At 46.4% G+C, this 16234-nt stretch overlaps 1 protein-coding gene across 8 annotated transcripts; it reads right to left on the bottom strand.

Annotated features, from left to right (window-relative positions):
• Positions 1–195: 195 nt before the first annotated feature.
• Positions 196–15335, bottom strand: H2AFY2 (H2A histone family, member Y2). Of its 8 annotated transcripts, none has more exons than XM_040702398.2 (9): positions 15284–15335; positions 12322–12554; positions 7409–7515; positions 6369–6566; positions 4818–4928; positions 4012–4111; positions 3590–3679; positions 1842–2016; positions 196–973 (listed from the first exon to the last, which is right to left on the bottom strand). In XM_040702398.2, exons 2-9 carry the CDS (start codon positions 12491–12493, stop codon positions 808–810), a joined length of 1119 nt encoding a protein of 372 aa, XP_040558332.1. In that variant the 5' UTR covers positions 12494–12554; positions 15284–15335; the 3' UTR covers positions 196–807.
• Between the last annotated feature and the right edge of the window lie 899 nt (positions 15336–16234).

The following is a 16234-nucleotide window of genomic DNA, read 5'->3' on the forward strand; positions in this document are numbered from 1 at the left end:
GGAAAGCCTGCCTAAAGCCCTGAAAAGGCTCCAGTAATGCTGGAACTCAACAGAATATAATGCAGCTTTGTGTCAGCCTCTCCACAACAGCTTTAATTATGTCATGGCACTACACTTCTGCCAGAAGGTGGTTACTTGTGTGCTAAGTGTGCTACAGTACGTATGCAGTTTCAGATGCTTTTTTCCTCCCCCCCCCCCCCCCCTTTAAGGTGAGATTTTCAGAGCAAAATGAGGTTCATAACAATAACCACACTTGACAAATCTTTTTCTTTTTTTTCTTATAAAACAAACAAAAAAAAATCACCATGAAATATTCTCAGTAATTACAGAGATTATTGGGAGTAAAAAGCAAAACAGAAGCTCCTCATGCATCACTTCTAATCTCTTTCCCCTCCACTGTGGGCTGGAGAAAAAGTTTAACATCCACCCTCAAGGGAGGAGAAAGGGGAGCAGAACATTTTTAAGAGCTTTCTCTAAAGTGTGTGCATGAAAACTTCGTCACTACAAATCTAAAATGAAGTTACTCTTTACAAACTTCTAAACTAAAGTAACAAGGGACACTAAAACTCCTGAAAAGAGATGGTAACTCAATTGCTGAAGGTGGCACAAAGGGCTAGAAGATGCTGACAGCATGAAGAAATCAGACTAAACCCCTCTCATCTCTAGTCACAGCTCTTCATCAAGTCACAACACATCACACTACTACCACTCCCCCTCCTCACCACACTGAAAAAATAAAACCCACCTCTAATGCTTTTAATGCTACTCAAGTTTGTTGAAAAATAAAGTTTCATTTGGCTGCTGTTGCTACTTAGTGTCTAGCTTGGCCATTTCTTGCACGTAGATGCCAATACTTTCACTGTCAAAGAGCAGAAAGTAAATGTTCTTCAGGGAGGAAGAGCTGGTGCCATCAAAATGGGTGGAAATAGCTCTGAGAGTCACCTGGGCCGCTGTCTGTTTTGGGAAGCAGTTTCTATGTGATAGGGGAAGAAAACAAAACAGGAGAGCGTCAGTCACCCACACAATCTTTATACACGTGATGCTGAAAGGCATGAAGCGCAGCTGTACTCACTACAGCCTGCTGCTAAGACAGCGTTAGCTGCAGTTTTAAGTAAACCCCAAAGTTAACTAAGAAAAAATCAGTAATTACATTTCGAATTAATCCTAGACACGCAAACACTATTATGAAAGAACAACCTTCTGCATTGATGAGGCTTATGTACAATTTCTTATGATCAGAGACCAAGCAAGATTAGCAATGCAGCAGCTTTTAAAGAAAAAAGAGCAAGAACCAAAACAAAGCAAAAACAAACAAAAAACAGGTAGAGAAAGAAAAAACCCACACCCCAAAAAACCACCACCTTTGAATTTCTTAGTCAGGCTTTTTTTTTTTTGCTAGTTATCACAGTTTGCCAGTCGGTTTGAAAGTTGCCTTTTTAAAGTTGAGCTCTATTTAAGAAAGAGTGGTTTTCTTTTGAAAGAAAGCATGTGTGTGACTAGCCTGCTTAATATATACTATTGGGATGACCTAAGTAAAGACCTCCCTTTCACCTGGCTCCTGTTGCATCACTGTTATTTAACTTCATTATGATGTCAGTGTAATCTTATTAATATCAGTAGAGTTTTAGTAACATTCATCACAGTAACAGGAAGGGACATAAAACTGGAGATGGTACAGGCCTAGAGTAGAAGAATGGAAATCACTTGTAACAGATAACACAGCTCTCCTGAGAGCTAGCTAATTTCCCTCCATCAAGGCTTTTTATTGCAGCAGCAGCTCTGGTAGCTCATTACACAATCGTTACACAATGCAGAATCCTCTTACACAGGAAAAGCCATACCTGCCACTGGGAAAAGGGGGGAAAGCCACAGACTTCAACTTCTTGTCTTCTGCGGCTGTTAAGCAGTTCTTTATGGTCTCTTCAAGCTGCTCTTCGCACTTGTCTGAACCCCACTGTGGGATGTGACAGTGGATGACAAACTTTGCTGCTAGCCCGCTGGACTGAGTAAGTGCAGCTGCCACAGATGAAAACATAACTATTAGTTTTGAGTAGAAACCACCTCGCAATAACTTCTCAATCGAGTCATTTCGATCTAATCAATCATCTCAATCTTTCTTCGTGACATTACCTCTTCAAAAGAAATCCATTAGGAATTAAAGCAAGCCACAGTGACTCATTCACAATCATAATCTGTACTGTCGTCACTCATGTGATCAATTATTATTTCTTTGAGGACCGACAAACCCAAGGTTCATTCGATTAACAGTTATTCAATGATGTTTAAAGGCTCTCTCATTCAGCACGGCCTCTGGATATTTTCTTTAATGTGCAAATAGTTGAAACCTTGCCCTGAACTCAGCATCATTAATTCCCCAACAGCCTTTTCTGCAGCACTGTCAGAGCCTCATCTGAATGCTCTGCACAAATCCTGCATCATCATTACAGTTCTGGAGCATTACGGAGTAATATCTGGACCTCCTTCACAGCTACGCAATTTCAGACAACGATCTGAAAAATCAAAGATGTTTACTGAGAGTATCCATCAGTTATGTCAAATTTGACATTAGCACTTCTAAAAATCTGGGCCTTGGGAATCTCAGGTTGAACAGCCAGAAATTAGCTGTGCAATCCAAGAGTGAGGAACGTGGATCTAGTCCCCTGTCCACCATCACAGAGGAATTCTACCTAATGCTTCACCGGGCTCCTTAAATTTCAAGCAGAAGAGAAGAACTTCAATCATAAAGAGAAAACTGACTGAAAACTACACAGGTATCCTGTGAACAGCACTTGAATTCAAGGCCTGTTAGACTCAAGTGTTTGCAGTAGATCTCCAGTGATAAAAACCCATTTATTATTACTTGCCTCAAAACCAGTGGAAGTGGTAACTTCAAACATACCAACACAACAGTGCTTGTCTGACAGAGTACAATTTTCCATCCATTAAGCTAAGATTATCTTCTTTCCTGGAACTAGCTAAAAGGAATCTATTTTCTAGCTCTTTTGTGGAGCTTTTTTGTAATTTGTATTTCAATAATGCAGCTGTAATGCCTGGGAGAAGAGCACCAACTGCTCTTCAAAACACATGCCAGTTTTTGTGATTATATCACTTCTACCTTTATTTGTGTGCAAAGTAAGGTAGTTGCTTTGGTTATATTGTTCAGTACAAAGCAGGATAATTTATAAATTACCGCTGTTCATACAGCTCATAGGTTAGGCTGAGAGCTGTTTTTAACTCTCCCTAAGAAATGTGGTGGAAGTAGGAGAGGGAAGATGGCACAGAGGTGTAAGCAGAAGTTTCCCTTAACTTTCAGACTCCCACAGACAGGAGTTGCCTGCTGGAACTTATGGTGGTGCTTCAAAGCACAAAGACAGGATGTACACAGCACAAGGGTATCCTACCCCTCTTTCTTTCCCCCTCAACTCCCTGTCCTCAAACAGGCTGTCCATACCAGCAACAACTTTAAGGAAGAAACAGAAACACATCACATAAGCAAAGGCACATATGTAATCAAGAACAAATTAGAATGTCAAGAGAAAAGAATATATGGGATGAGATGTTTCCAACTGAGCATATCATCCTTTTTTACCTTCAGCAACTTCCAAAGGTCCTTGAGATTTGCGAAGCTCCTTCACTGTTTCTAAAAACTCTTTCCCTCCTGCCTTTTCCAAAGCCTTGCCTGCAAGGACAAAGAGCACAAAGGCATTGTCTTCACATTCCCAGCAAAATAAAACCAAACCAATAACTCCATGTGATTTGAAAGCAAAACACTGTGCACGTACGGCCGTGTTTTCCTCTATGAGCAGCAGTTGATGTTTATGACAAAGTTTACTTATTACTGGTTTTGAAAAAGCCAGTAAGGACATTTCCCTTGGCTTATGAAGAGTGGGACTACTACTCAGCATACAAACCCCAGTACTTTCCTGAGATCATTTCTCAAACGATCATATAAAACAATGATCCAAAAAGTGAACTTAAGAAGTGCTTTGTCTGCGTGCAGCACAGCCTCACCTATTTCTTCCTTGAGGTCTATTTCAGCAGTTGTGGGGTGAACAATGCCTTCTACCTTCATGGAGCCAATATGGCTGATGTCACTCTGTGTCAGAGAAAGCTGCAAGATAAGGATAAGAGTAGAAAGAATCAAATTAGTAATACGTGTGAAATATTTTTCATACCAAAAGAAAAGGGGCTGGATTCACAATTTGCACAGTTTTACTGTGTTCAATATGTCTGATTCTGATTTTTAGCCTTTAGTATGTATACTGCTTAGATTGTTTCATGATATACCCCTAGCTTAGATGCCTGCTCCAGAGGAGAGTACTGCTATTGGATTCATGTTCTAGGATCGCACTTTGAAAAAGAAATGGTGACTTTGGAAACACTTTTGTTTAAAAAACCCTCCTTCTTAGTGAGTACAGGAAGGGAGGAGGGTTTAAAAAAATAAATAAAAATAGTCTGTTTGTTGTTATAGATCATAAATAGCCTAGAAGGTTGAACCTGGCTGAGTTGTGTCTAGCATAGTGTCAAACCAAGTCCAAACTGAACAGAATTCTGCTATAGGTTGAGCCATGAGATTAATCAGCATGGCTCTCTGGAAAAGAGAGGTTGACCAGCACTATTCTTACAAATTTTTTATCTGCAGACAAGTTTTTGAGACCTTCTGCCCACCTGTGACTCGAGTGAGTTCTGGTCTTACATTTGGGATCACTAAGGAAGAAGGCGAAGATTTTTTACTGCTGTTAGATCTAAAGCAACATTCTGTTTATGCTAGGCTCCATTGCTATAATCCCAGTCTGTTACATTATAATTTCTATTACCTTTTGTCCTGGCACGAGGCTCTTGGAGGACAAGATGGTGAAACCATCCCCAGGTCCATCTTCAGATGTTGAATTTGAAGCTCCTTCCTTTTCACTGTCCTTCTGTTTATTCTAATTGGGTGGGGGGGTGGGATGCGGGGGAAGAGAAGGGAGAGGCAAAGAAACAAGAAATCTTGAAGGAAAAATCAGTGCCTACCATTATCCAGTAATGGGCAGATTTAATCAGGTACGAGAAATTTCATCATACATTACTCATAGCTTTTTATTCCCCAAACATGACGTAACAACAGAAGCCTTCACTGTTTATAAAACGTTAAATGGAAATGTTAAAACATTAGTGGTACTTCTGAAACACTACATATGTTTGTAAACATATTAAGAGTTCAGGGCATGCCCCTCCATCTGTGATTTTTGTGATAATTAAGGTTGTATTTATGGATGGGTTTGCACTACTGCTTGTTTTTACTACTAACAAAACCGCTCATACTAAATCAAACAGCAACCAAGTCAAATGCTCCAATCTGAAGGAAAAAAATCATGTAAAAAATAATAAACTCAGCTAATGAACCAGATCTCCAGTTCTACTTGCAGGAGTGAGGCATCACACCTCCATACAAGCAGCTGGAGTGACAAAATGGTATAGAATCATATAGAATAATTATGGTAGGAAAGGACCTCTGTGATTATATAGTCCAACCCCCAGCCCATCACCACGTGCCCACTAACCCATGTCCCCCAGTGCTAAATGTTTTTCTGCCACGCACTCTTCCAGCCACTCTGCCCCATGCATGTAACGTTGCCTGGGCTTGTTGTGGCACTGGGTCTTGTTGAGCTTCACCCACTGGCCCCAGCCCAGCAATCCAGCCTGTCCAGGTCCCTCTGTAGAGATTAGTCACATTTTACATGCAAGCTAAGAGCACCTCTCTGTTTACTGCTTTATTAAATTAAACCATTTGGGATAGTGATAGACTTGGGACAGCAGATAACTGAGAGGGAACGTGCAGTGGTAGAGTTTTGTTTCATTTCTTCTCACAATTATTTCAAAAGCCATTTAATACAGCACTCTTGAGAAGACATGAAACAGAATGCTTGTCATGATGTGGTACATAAAAGTCATTTTTTACAAGTTCTCAGGACACTGATAAACACTTAACAGCAATCTGGTACCTGTAAGAAGGCTGAAGGTATAATATCTCTCAAATAGAAAGTGATGTAAAATACAGTTTCTTATATTTTAGAAGCCACGCAATTAGTATGACCATTCTACGTGGCTATCAAAAAAGTACTTGGGAGGGTGACATAGAAACCTGAAAAGTTTCCTCTTAAGCTTCAAAGGTTTCTGTTATGGAAATTAATTACAGAAATACTGCAATAATCACCTTCCCCTTTATTTCTGATGTGTCTATTATCGACTCCTACCCCCCCGTTTCCAGTTGGGACCAACAAATAATTAACGCAGAGGCACAAATTTATTCCTCCTGATAATCATAGTTGGTTTGGATCCAATCCTTCTGGCAAACACCTTGAATCCCATATCTGCTCCAGGCTTACCTTTTTAGGCGTCCGGGCCTTGTTAGACTTTGCCTTCTTCCCACTCTTTTTGCTCACCATGGATTTCCTTCCCTTCTTCTCAGGAGCAGGGGAAAGGATTGTCTCAGATTTGCCTTTGGCACCCCGTTTCTTGGCTAGAAGCTCTGGCTGAATTCTGGGCAGGACCCCTCCGCTTGCTATAGTCACACCTTTTAGCAACTGCAAGGAAAAGCGGTGCAAAGGAGTGTTCTATGAATTCTCTTTGTCTGCACTCAAGCAATCTTTGTTGACTGCACTACACACGTGTAGAGCCCATACCTCCTAAAGCAACATGCTTTGTGTACCAGAAGAAAACCCTGCTAAGAGAGAAAACCTAGCATGTCCCAGTGAAATTAGTCAGCATGTCCCAGAGAACTGCTGCTCTACATTCAGTCTCACAGTCTTCCTGCATATCTTGGTGACCCACAAGCAGTGGATGAGGTTAAGAGGAGATATGTACCTGCAGGCACACAGAAGTATTTCACAGTTAATCCTCGGAGTCAAAGCGCTGCAAACAACAGCCTGTGTGCTAATGAGACTCAAGCATATGGAAGGAGATGCAGTCCTGGATGCAGCTATACCAGAGAGTGGGCCAGACCCTCTCCAAGATGGGCCTCATAGTGCAGTAGAAAACACACGCTTCATAGAATCACAGAATTAGTCAGGTTGGGAAGGACCTCAAAGATCATCAAGTCCAACCGCAGCCTAACCATAGTACCCTAACTCTAACAACCTTCCGCTAAATCATATCTCTGAGCACCACATCCAAACAGCTCTTAAACACATCCAGGGATGGTGACTCAACCACCTCCCTGGGGAGCCTATTCCAGTGCTTAACCACCCTTTCTGTAAAGAAGTGTTTCCTAACATCCAACCTAAACTTGCCTTGGCGCAACTTGAGGCCATTTCTCCGTCTACAGCTTTTGGAAACATTGTCTTTGTAGCATATTTTTGATAAGTACTGGCAATCATCATGTTCATACTACCGCAGACAACCCTCACGCTGCAATGCAAGGGAGTACCTGATTCAGCTCTTCATCATTTGCTACTGCCAGGAGGATATGTCTGGGGGCGATTCTTCCTTTCTTGTTGTCTCTCGCTGCATTTCCTGCCAGTTCTAGAATTTCAGCTGCAAGAAACAGTGAGATAAAAGGGAGTAATAAAAATGCAACTTGCGTGCACCTCGTATGTACTTCTCACATTCCTTTTCAATATCCATTTACCTTTTTAGGGCTATTTCCCCATTTCAATGATCTTTGACACTGAAACGCAGACAACAAGTGACAGCCAATATATTTGTACACTTAGATAAAATCATTTGTCCTCCCTAATTCCCTGAAGGATAGTTAGCAGAAAATACACTAAGTTTGGTTCACGTAACATCCTTTAAGAGTCTCACGCCAGAATTTAGCAATAGGCCTGTAACAACCAAACAGCAAAGCATGCAGTGAAACCCCAAACCTAGTTCAGACAGCTCTGACAAAACAGCAAGGATTCTCAGGACCAAGTAAGACAAAGACTGAGGTGCATTTAAAGAAATAATTTGAAAGCCAACAAAGTAGCCAGGCAACGCTGCAGTTTTGCATTAAAGGGCACTGAAGATCTGTGAGAAGCTTTATTTCAAAATAAGATACAAAAGGTTTGACTTAGATGCAAGCAGAGAGACAACATAAGAGCTTCAATGTAAGAACTACTGGTAGAAAGGTTTCCGTGCCTCCTGGGACAGTGCTCCCGGTTTTGTCAACAATACGGGTAAAAAAGTTACAGCTCATCGATGTTCTGCTGAAGGTACCTTACTCCCATTTAATCAACTACACAAAGAACTGTAACTATTTGAAGAATTTCCATGAAAAATCTTGTGGGAATCCACCTAACGCTCTCAGGCTAAAATCCAGAGGATTTCAACAAGAGGTTTAGCTCTGGGTTCACGGGAAAGAGACCAGCTTTCAGTTTCTCTTGGTGAGAATAACAGAAGTGCACCCTTGTCATCCAGCTTTCACTCCTACAGAGCTTACATAACAGACTGTTGGAGATGTAAAAGCCATTGTTTAAAGTTATGTGCCATGGGGCTGCAGGGCTGGAGCTTTCAGATCCCTGACCTCTGCCAGCGGAGCTAATGCAGTAGCAGACAGCAGGAACAGATTGCCATCCAGTGTGCAGACCAGCATAGAGCAAGAAAAGAGACCCGTACTTCTCCAGCAGGTTTTGCAGATTTATGCTGACAGCAGATGAAAATTGTAGCGGGAAGACAAAAAAAACAACAAGACATACTTACCTGCGTGGTAACTGAAGTTCTTTCAGATGTGCCAACAACAAGCACATCCTGCTAACCGTGTGCTCACCCCACTCCCCCAGGTTCTGGGTCCTTTGGCCAGCAGCATCGTGATGGTGCATTCAAATGTCCTCTGCCTAATGTTGAGAGCAAAAAACGCAGAACACTCAAACGCCAGGCACTTTTCATCTACCATAGGACACCAGGAAGAAGGGGATCCAAGGCAGAGACGACGTAGGGCAGACTGCAGAGTATGCATATAAATAACTTACCAAAAGATGCCAATTATTTGAATAAGTAAATAATTGCCTTAGCTCCTTCTAATGATTCTCTATACGCATATTTTTCTAACGCTGGAGGCTTCAGAATGGAGGTAGGGACTCAGGGCCTTAAGAATACAAAGTGGCACTTGCAAAAACAACAAACCATCAAATCTGGAGGCTGCAGCTATCACATCCTCTGCTGGTAAGAACAGGTCCCTAAAGAAACTGTTTCACATTTCAAACAGAAACATCACTGACAGCTGAGGTCATCTTAACTCTACAGAGACAGCAGCCTGAGAATATGACTCCCACAGTAAGGCCCTACACTACAGCAAGCTCTCTTGAAATCGGGATCTGGATGTTCTCAGACTTATTTTATGTCTGAGCAGCACTAAGAATTAAAGCTGCATCTGAAATAGCCTTGCTTCCCTTAAGATTCAAAATCCATATAAGATGCCTCCACGTTGGAAGCGTAACTTCAAATTTCAGCTGGCCCCTGACTCCACACAACACACACGTGATGAAAGCTCAGATGTAGGTGATCACATTATCTGCATTTAAAATCAAGGAGTTTCTTGGACTCTTGACTAGCAGATAGTACACAATACTGAGCATTACTGCGTTTGGATCTTGGCCTTGCATAAGTGAACCCCAAAAGATGTTTTAAGTCTTATTAATAGATAGATTTTCACCCTGTTTGATCAGTGCTCAGGACTAGGAAAGAACCTAACTCTTTTACAACCAACAAAAGCAGCAGCCAACCTACAACCTGAATGGGATTCCATCTTCTTTTCCTGTGACATGCAGGAAAAAAGATTTCTTTAGCTGATGAATCAACAGATTTGGGACATGCAGGAACTAAAAGCATCACACTCGAGCCAAAGCTGCATGTTTAGATGAGCCCAGCCTGCTTTTCTGAAGCACTCAGTTGGACTGATAAGGAAGATCAATGCCGACTACTGATCCCAGAAGTGGAAGGATTTCAGACACTTCCCCTTCAAGATAAGTTCTGACAGTTCCTGTAACTCCACCACGTACAAATCTGCCCAGTAGCACCTCTGTCCTGAAAAGATGCATCAGATGGAGTTCTTTGCCCATTTGCAAGTAGAGAAATATCTGCTCAGTTTGCCACTTGACAGCAGATGAATGCAACCTGATCGAGGAACGTGCCAGCTGATGTCCTCTGAAGGAGGAAGCATTGCTGGTGTTGTCAGCTCCTCTCACCAGCACACCACTCATTTCTCCTGCTTCTTAAGCAAGAGCTGTCTGAATTCTCTGCCTACATTTTGCTAAGGTACATTATGGGACACATTCAAATGATGTTTGACTCAGATGATGATGACTGAAGTCAGCCACATGTATTGCAAAGTCCATAAATCCAATGAGACTGAGGTCAGTTCTTCACGGATTTTTCATTCTGAAGGCAGTGGAGCCCAACTAGTAATTCCTAATTCCTATCCAGTAATCACAAGCTTCTGGATAGGAATTAAGCTGCAATTTTGCAATACGACTTTTCAAGCCTGAGATATGAAACAGGATAGAGAGATTTTAAAAGAAGCTTTAGATCCCTGATGTTTATCACATCAGCTAATCAGTCAAGGTAAAAAGGAACTGTTCTCAAGATACATCGTACTAATTGACGGCATTTTTACAATGGAGCTGATAAGCCAAGCCTCAAGTTCAGCATTAGTAACAGCTATGGGCTGCAGCCACAACCCTTCTTGCAAAGGAAAAGGAGGATTTAGTGGTACACAGAACACGGCCCAAAGCCAAAAGGCAGACCACGTGGTGGCTGGGATGAGGATGCTCAGGGTGTATGCACGCCACTGGATGATGCCAGTCAAGGGGCTCAGAACTTCAAGCCATTGACAAACCACAGACATAGCTGAAGACTCCTGGAAGACTCCATCCTATGTCCTGGACAGACACCAGACAGTTCTGGTCCAACCTGGCACCTCCTGCCTCGTCCGCCCTGCCCATTTCCCAACCATGATTGCTTTCCCTGCCCATTCTCCTTCCCTGAGTAACCTACATCTGACACTTCTGCCTCAGCTTCCTTCCTGGACCATCTTCATTTCTGCCCCCATCTTCTCTTCTCAGACCTGGTCTTTCTTGCTAAGCTCCTCACCAGCAGCACCTCCCTTCTCCCGGTCCCTATTTTTCCAACTTGATCTCCAGTGCTGTGTCTCAGTTTGGACACCCTCTGCCAGTTACTACCCCAGTCCTCAGTTCAACTCTCCCCACTAAACAGATGCACCCTCAGCTGTCTCTAACATCAGCATTCTCATCTCGTAAGGATCAGCTCCACGAGAAGTTCTTTAACATGCTTTAACACAGCAAAATCAAACAGTTCAGCCTGCTTCTGAGAAACCTGTGTATCTAGAAATTTTCTGAGTAGACACTGTGTTGTAGACACTCAAGGAAGCTCTGCGAGCCATGGATTTCCCTGGAAGAGCACAACTGCACCAGCTCCACTGAGAGATTCCTGCAGTTGGAAGGTTTGATTTCTAATGCATGCAACAGGATTGTACAACTACAAGCACACGTATGTTTGTAATGAAGAGAAAGGTCTCCTCCAAAATCATTTACAACTGATCCTACTCTATGAAGGAAGACAAGTGGAAAATACAAACACGTTAGCTCTCACATGGTATTACACAAAAAGCAGAGGGAGATACTCTCAGCATCTTGGATTTCAATTCTGCTTTTCAGTAGCGTTTCGTTTTAAAACAGGCCCCATACTTAACTCCTGAAGGAGCTGGAGATTCTCTAATGCACCTCAGTCTTGATCTGTAACTCGTAAGCAACTTGAACGAGTGTTGTAACAATTTGGCAAGGAGCTGTTCTCCACTCATAACTGAGGAGGTTCACAGGGCAATCCAGAATAGTGCAATATACCAAACTACAAAGTATCACAGCGTGACCTCTGCACCTTTCTGTCGGGGATTTCATGAAGCAAGCCAAAAAGATGTTTGTGCTTTTTAATACTAATGAACCACCTCCATATTTCATAAAGCTTTGACACTGTTCTGCAAGGACAAAAACACAACAGTTGGCTCCCTTCAAATGCACCATACATGCACAAAGCGAGCTTGCTTTTCATCCTCTCCTATTGGTGAAGGAACAGAGCCTTATGTAGTTTTCTCCCACAAACTACCCCATGCAACTCCTCACTCTGCATAGCAGTAAGAAGCAACCCTTCCAGCCAGTGACCAAGCATCGCACCTCTGAAGGAGAGAATTTCCATCCTCAGCCTCTTCCAGAAGCAAATTCATCACTGTGAGCATTTTAAGCCAACGTCAACACATCCCACACCTCTCATAGGCGCTGAGCACGCTCCCATCTCATCCCACAGACACCGTGCACGCCCAGCACCTCCAGTATCAGGCTCTCTGTTTACCTGCTAGATACTCTATGACTGCTGCCATGTAAACCGGTGCTCCAACACCTATCCGGTACTTGTATGTTCCTTTCTTTAGGTAGCGCATCATCCTCCCCACAGGGAAAATAACACCTGCCCTGCTGGAGCGTGACAGCTTGGACATTTTCTTCTTCCCACTGCGGCCTGACATCTTGCAGCTTTGTGCTTTTCAGTTTGCTAGCGATTCTTATTCCCTTGCTCCAAGCTGACAGCTGCAAGAGAAAAGAAATAGGATCGGTGCTCAGCATGTGAGGAACACCTTTAAACATCATCATCTCATTCTTCCAGAAGAAGAAATCCAAGCACAGGCTCAGCTGAGCTTTTTCCCCGCATCAAGAGCCACTCCAGGCTGTACAAAGGAGAAACGAAAATAAATCTTGTTTTCTTCTTGCTTTTCCATATAAACAAATGACAAACCTGGATCTGGCCCTGTCACCTTAGTGTGCCAGTGGTCCTAATGAGTGGTGCAGTTCTCCCTCAGTAAAATAACAGGGAAGCCATTAACTGTTTCCAAAACTTGCTTTCAGTTCCATTTTGGTCACTGCTCACGGCCTAATTATGGTCTTTGTTACAGTGTAATAGATCAACATCCTCTCCTCTGAAATCAACGAGGAGCTTATGGCAAATCGGTTCCTCTACACAGAGGGTCACTCATCTCAGACATTCAGTGAAGCCAGCTCACCCCAGACAGACAAATTCAAGGGTGGGTGCCCACAGCAACCTGACCTGAACACCGGTTCTGCTCATGATGTCAAGGAAATTCAACTAGCACAAGGTCTGCAGCGGACTATAAAGCCCTGGCGTGTCCCCATCTACCACCCACGTAATATATCACATGCAGTAAGAAAAATTACATGGGTGCAACAGCACAAGTTGGAAAAGATTAAACCAGCAAACCTACCAGACATGGACACATCAAAACTTACGCCGCTCATCATCCCATTTGGAGTTCCCCGAGCACTGCCAACCTGGGATTGCCGGGGTGGTAAATGAGCTCATAAACTGTCACTTACAGGCGGGGATTAAAAGGCAACGGCCACTTCAAGCAACTCTTAAGTGACAGCATTTCCCAAGCAATGCATTAATTGCGTTTATGGGGGAGTGGGAGGCTGTGTAAGACAGACCAGTTGGCAGGCAGCATTCTGTACCAAAGGAAGATGCTACTGAGGATCGTGCATCTAAGCTGTATTAAGTTTACGTCTCATATATTTGCTGTAGTAGCCCAAATCCCATTTGCTTGTAAGTCAACGGGGAAAAAAGGAACGAAATACAAAAAGCAAACGCCACGAGGTTTGCATCTACAGATAATACTTGGGTTGTGCTTGATCTGATAGAAAACCAAAACACGAGAGCTCATCAGCTGAAAAGCACTCGAGTCCACCCACACCAACTCCCTCCCTGCCAACTGATGCATTGTCTCTGGGTTTGCCCTTATAAACTAAAGTCTCCAATAAAGCCATCACCACGGCATTTACTCAAAGTCCATCCTCGCTGAGCTGGAAGAGCTGCACCTACACGTGGCTAACACGACATTGCCAGGCTTGGGCAATTTGAAGCAATTAGTAGTTCCACCCACTAATTGGTCACGCATCACACCTACTCCACCACACCAATCTCCTTGTGTCGCTATGGGGCATTTAACAGCCACCAGAGCTCTGCAACACAAAGGAAATAAGGCAGGCTTCTGCAAGCCAGGCCTTCCTCTGGGAATTATACACTCGTCAGAGCCCAGAGCAGCCAGCAGAAGCTTCCTTGTGCTTGTCACAAAGAGCTCTGCCTTATTCCCACTTTGCTCTCAGACTGAGATCTGCTCCTTCTAACCCAAAGCGGGCGTTTCTCGCACGCGCCGCCGGCAGCACCGAGCCGTGATGCTCCCTTAGGACCCCCGCGCCGCCCATCACACAACGCCCACCGGGGCGGTTCTAAGGCGGCGCAGACCGTTAACACGCGCGCTGCGCGCCCGCCCCGCCCCCTGATTGGCCAGAGCTCCAGCCCCACCTACGCGCGGACCGGGCCGAACGCTCCCATTGGCCGGCATCGCGCACGCGCCCTACGGCGCGGCGGCGGGGAGGCGCGGCCGCCGCTTTCCCGCGCGCACGCCCCCCTCCTTCCCCCGCCGCCGCCCCCCCTCGGCTCTCTCCCGCCGCCGCGTCGCTTCGCCCGCCGAGGGGGGGGGCGGCGGCCGGAACGGGAAGCGCCGAGCCCTACCGCGCCGCGGCTCCTCCGGGGAGGCCCTTCGCCCTCGAGCGCCCCGAGGGCCGCCCCGCGGCCGTCGCTCCCCTCGGTGCCGGCGCCGCCGCCATTCCGCTCCCGGCGCGGAGAAAGGAACGGCGGAGGAGGGGGTTCCGGCGCGGGGAGAAGTGCCGCCCGCGGCCCCGCGCCGCCCCTCACCTGCCGCTCCCGCCGCCTCCTCTCGGCGTGCCGCGCTCCGTCTCTCGCCGCCCCCCGGCCTCCGCTCGCTCCGCCTCAGCCGCCGCTCCCCGCCCGTGCCGTACGTTGGGATGGCGATGGCGGCGGCTCCTCTCGAGGGGGGTGGCAGGGGTTTCCTCCCGCGCCGCATACCGCCTCTAGGAGGAGTCAGTCCCCGGCCCCGCTGCAGCCCCCCTCTCGCCGCCGCCCTCCCCGGGCCCCAGGGCCGCCGCCGCCTCCTCCCCCGCGTCCCCCGCCGGGCTGCGGGCAGCGGGCCCGTCCGGAGCTCCGGCCGCCTCCCGAACAAAGGGACCCGGCGCTCTTTGTGTCGCGGGAGCGCCTCGGGTGCGGGCGTGCGGCACGGCCGCGACCACCGCCGGGCTGCCGGCTGAATGAGAGCGCGGGGCCCGCTCTTATTTCTCCCCGCCGTTGTGCGGATGGGAGACCTTTGCGCTACGCCCTGAGCGCTTGCGTAGCGAGTCTGACGGCTGTGCCGAAGCGATCGGACGTGAAAACGGGCGCCTTAACGCACCTCCACAGCTGATCTCGGGGAGAGCCTTGCGTATAACGAGGTGCTGTTGTCATTCGTGCGCAAACACCGCACGCTGGCTTCTCCTGGGTGATACTGGGGGCTGCAGGGAAAGCACAGCGCTGAGCAGGTGGCTCCAGCGCGGCCATAGAGGCACCCGTGCATCCAGCAGTCTGGGTGCGGAGAGGTGGCTCTCGCCCTCCGTTACAGGGGGCCACGCTCCCCAGGCAGCCAAAGGAGCAGCAAGGCAAAAGGCCAACTACAGCAAAGACCCGAGCCCTGCTTACAGGGAGGTCGCCCAGCACAAAGCCCACCAGGACGCCAAAGGCGCCGGCAGCGCTCAACTCAAATGCGACTGCGGCCCCGCTAACAGGACAGGTGCTTTGCCCAGGGAGCCTCTCTCCTTCCCCCCCGCATCTGCACGCTTCCGCATCCTCTTCTTGCTCGCTCCTGCCGCCCAGGTCCCCACGCCGCTTCTTCTTCTTTCTTCTGCAGCAGCTCCTGAAACATCAGCGGGGACACCATTAGACCCGCGCAGTGGCAAGCCCCCCACCTGAAGGAAAAGGCAAACGCAGCATTGCAAAGGAACTCGGCACGCAAACACCCAGCCAAGAAAGGCCTCGCATCCCTGTGTTCCCTCCATCCCCCCCTCCCCCCCCCCCCGCCTCCCAGCTTCATCCCAGCAAAAACTACTTCAAGCAGCTTTTCTCACCTCACTGATGCGCGGCGGACTTCCAGCCGGTGCTGCGGGGGATCACAGAGGCGGGCAGGCTGGGCAAATGGGGCTGGGCATACAAAAAGCAGAGGCCAAAGAGCCAGCTTCCCTGCTTACAGGGGGCCCTCAGCCACTGCCTCCAATGCAAAGACAGCAGTTTTCATTGCAGTAATTCTTCTGTACAAAATCAATGATGTGGCCATCTCGGCTCTTCTGAAATCTGAGTGTACCCCTTGTGA

Source organism: Gallus gallus, chromosome 6 (genome assembly GCF_016699485.2).
Source record: "Gallus gallus isolate bGalGal1 chromosome 6, bGalGal1.mat.broiler.GRCg7b, whole genome shotgun sequence".
NCBI lineage: Eukaryota > Metazoa > Chordata > Aves > Galliformes > Phasianidae > Gallus > Gallus gallus.

What these genes read in the sequence shown, in the direction of transcription:
- H2AFY2 (XM_040702398.2), bottom strand. Translation starts at nt 12,493, where the DNA reads ATGTCAGGCCGCAGTGGGAAGAAGAAAATGTCCAAGCTGTCACGCTCC. An exon ending in ACCTTTGGAAGTTGCTGAAG is followed by an intron (nt 2,017 to 3,589) that starts GTAAAAAAGGAT and finishes CATCTGTGGCAG; the next exon opens with CTGCACTTACTCAGTCCAGC. An exon ending in CCCCCTTTTCCCAGTGGCAG is followed by an intron (nt 974 to 1,841) that starts GTATGGCTTTTC and finishes CCTATCACATAG; the next exon opens with AAACTGCTTCCCAAAACAGA.